Source organism: Protopterus annectens, chromosome 7.part0, assembly GCF_019279795.1.
Source record: "Protopterus annectens isolate FY-2018-M chromosome 7.part0, PAN1.0, whole genome shotgun sequence".
Taxonomy (NCBI): Eukaryota; Metazoa; Chordata; order Ceratodontiformes; family Protopteridae; genus Protopterus; species Protopterus annectens.
This window is the reverse complement of record NC_056739.1, coordinates 226097056-226099477: the sequence shown is the minus strand read 5'-3', so window position 1 is coordinate 226099477 and position 2422 is coordinate 226097056. Positions and strand designations below refer to the sequence as shown.

Below are 2422 nucleotides of genomic sequence, written 5' to 3'. Positions count from 1 at the left end.
TAAAACACAAGTCAGTCTGAGAATATGCACAAATCTCCTGCCAGACATGCTAACACAGATGACAGTGTTTTCAGTTTCTTCCAATTGGATATCAAGGTGTGCAAATGCTATGATTGATAAGAAATGTCCATTTGAGACTGCTTAAGAAGATGGTACACTACATACAATAACTTTAGAAGTCCAAACTACTTAAACCAGCAGGCAAATACTCCAAGTTGTGCATAACTTTGCCAAGCAGTGCATCATGCATCCAATAGACATTATATGAAAAGGAGAGTGATAACCAAGGTTCAGTGTAATGTGAAATTAGAAGAAATGGCATAGATAGGAGTACAAGAAGATCAAAAACAGAAGGAATGAAATATCAGAGTATTAAATATGTCTGTCTACACACACATTTTTCCCTAACTCCAGGAACTGTGTAATCATGGACTCCTGTCGACCAGCTGCTTAGTCAATCATAAATGCAATTTCAGCTTGATATGATGCCTGTCCTTTTCATGCTGCCACAGTGGTTGTTGGTCATAGTCAGTAACATGTCTCAACTGATACTTTGACAAACCCAACCCCTGACGTCTCACATAATGCTGCCAGCATTCTAATCTGTTAGCACAAGTCTAATTAATGTAACATGAGTTCTGTTTTAACTTATTGCTATTTCAGCATTTGCTGAAGTAGCGATCGCCAAATTATCATGAATCCATTCAGTTAAGTTGGTTATACAGAAGAAACAATGATAACTTATAATAATTTACTTTTCTAAGATTTACAGCTGGATACACTGTGTGAGGTATACTATTTTTGATTGTATTAGTTACTCTGGAAGTACTGAAGTATTACTTATTTGGGTAAAATGATAAAATGTAAGGTGCAACAAAATGACTGGTACTAGTAACTGATGATTTCCTATTAATTTTTTCTGTAGTTTTTCTTTCTTGAACTGGTTAATATCAAATGAAATTAAATAATAGATGCAAAAAGAATAAGTAAGCTGATTTACTAATGCTTCTTTGTTATACTTTGTTGTTTGTCAAAACAGATTCTGCTGCCTGCATGAAATGCCCAGAGGATTCCTGGCCAGATGAAATGAAAGTGATGTGCAGTCTGAAGGTTGTGGAATATTTATCCTTTGATGAACCACTTGGAGCAGCACTGACTAGTCTCATCATATTTCTCTCCATCATCCCTGCATTTATACTGTGGACTTTTGTTAAATGCAGAGACACTCCAATAGTAAAGGCAAACAACCGCAGTCTCAGCTATTTACTACTTTTATGTCTTGTTCTTTGTTTTCTCTGCTCTTTAATGTTTATTGGAAAACCAAACATCACAATGTGCAAGCTACGACAATCTGCATTTGGTGTTATATTTGCTGTCTGTCTCTCTACTATCTTGGCAAAAACAATCACTGTAATTATTGCATTTGGCTCAACAAGGTCAGCAGGTTTCCAAAAGCAGTACCTGGGAAACAGGACACCAGGTTTCATTGGTTGTGTCTGTGCTGCTCTACAGGTCATCATATGCATTGTTTGGTTTGTTTATGCATCACCATTCCCCGAAAAAAACATAAAGTCATACAGAAACAAAATAATAATAGAATGCAATGAAGGCTCTGTTGAAATGTTTTACATCATGCTCGGATACCTTGGACTTTTGGCTACTGTATGTTTTGTAGTTGCATTTTTAGTACGGAAATTACCAGACAGATATAATGAGGCTAAGTTCATCACATTTAGCATGTTGATATTTGTCAGTGTTTGGCTGTCATTCATACCAGCATATCTGAGCACAAAAGGAAAGTATGTTGTTACTGTGGAAATATTTGCAATATTGTCCTCAGGATTTGGATTATTGAGCTGTATTTACTTTCCAAAATGCTATATTATTTTACTGAGACCAGATCAGAACATTAAAGAATCTGTAGCTTGGAAAACACATTAAATGTTTTTGTCTGAGAAGATAATAAGGCTTAAAATGTTTGCTTTGGGATACAGCACCCTAAATTGCAATGGAATCATCATTATGTATGTTTTATTACTTGGCATAAATCTCATGTTAAGCTTGTTTGGCTGCAATCAATTAGAGTTTTATGACATAGGGCTGAGAAAACAATTTGCTGAAATCATTTGAAGAACAAATTCATTTATTTTCTAACTGTCTGATTATCAGATGTGCAGCTTGTATGACAAAGTACGCAACTAGTGACAACTGTGTAACAAATAACTTGAAATTAAACATTATTTGCTTTTGAACAATCCTCAGTGCAAGAACATTCATTCCAAGACAGTTTAACAGTAAAGGTCAGCACTGAATAATAAAAAGAAACAAAATAATATATACATACTAGGTTACCATGCATTTTCTCAAATGTTGCTTTATTTGAAAAATGCAGTGTGATTAGAATTTGATACCTCTGTACATC

General features: G+C 34.8%; 1 protein-coding gene across 1 annotated transcript; it reads left to right on the top strand.

Moving 5' to 3' along the window:
- Nucleotides 1-674: 674 nt before the first annotated feature.
- On the top strand, nt 675-2198 carry LOC122805801 (vomeronasal type-2 receptor 26-like). The gene is made up of 2 exons (XM_044076064.1): nt 675-790; nt 1040-2198. The coding sequence occupies exon 2, from the start codon at nt 1054-1056 to the stop codon at nt 1939-1941; it is 888 nt and encodes a 295-aa protein (XP_043931999.1). The 5' UTR covers nt 675-790; nt 1040-1053; the 3' UTR covers nt 1942-2198.
- The last annotated feature ends 224 nt before the right edge of the window (nt 2199-2422 follow it).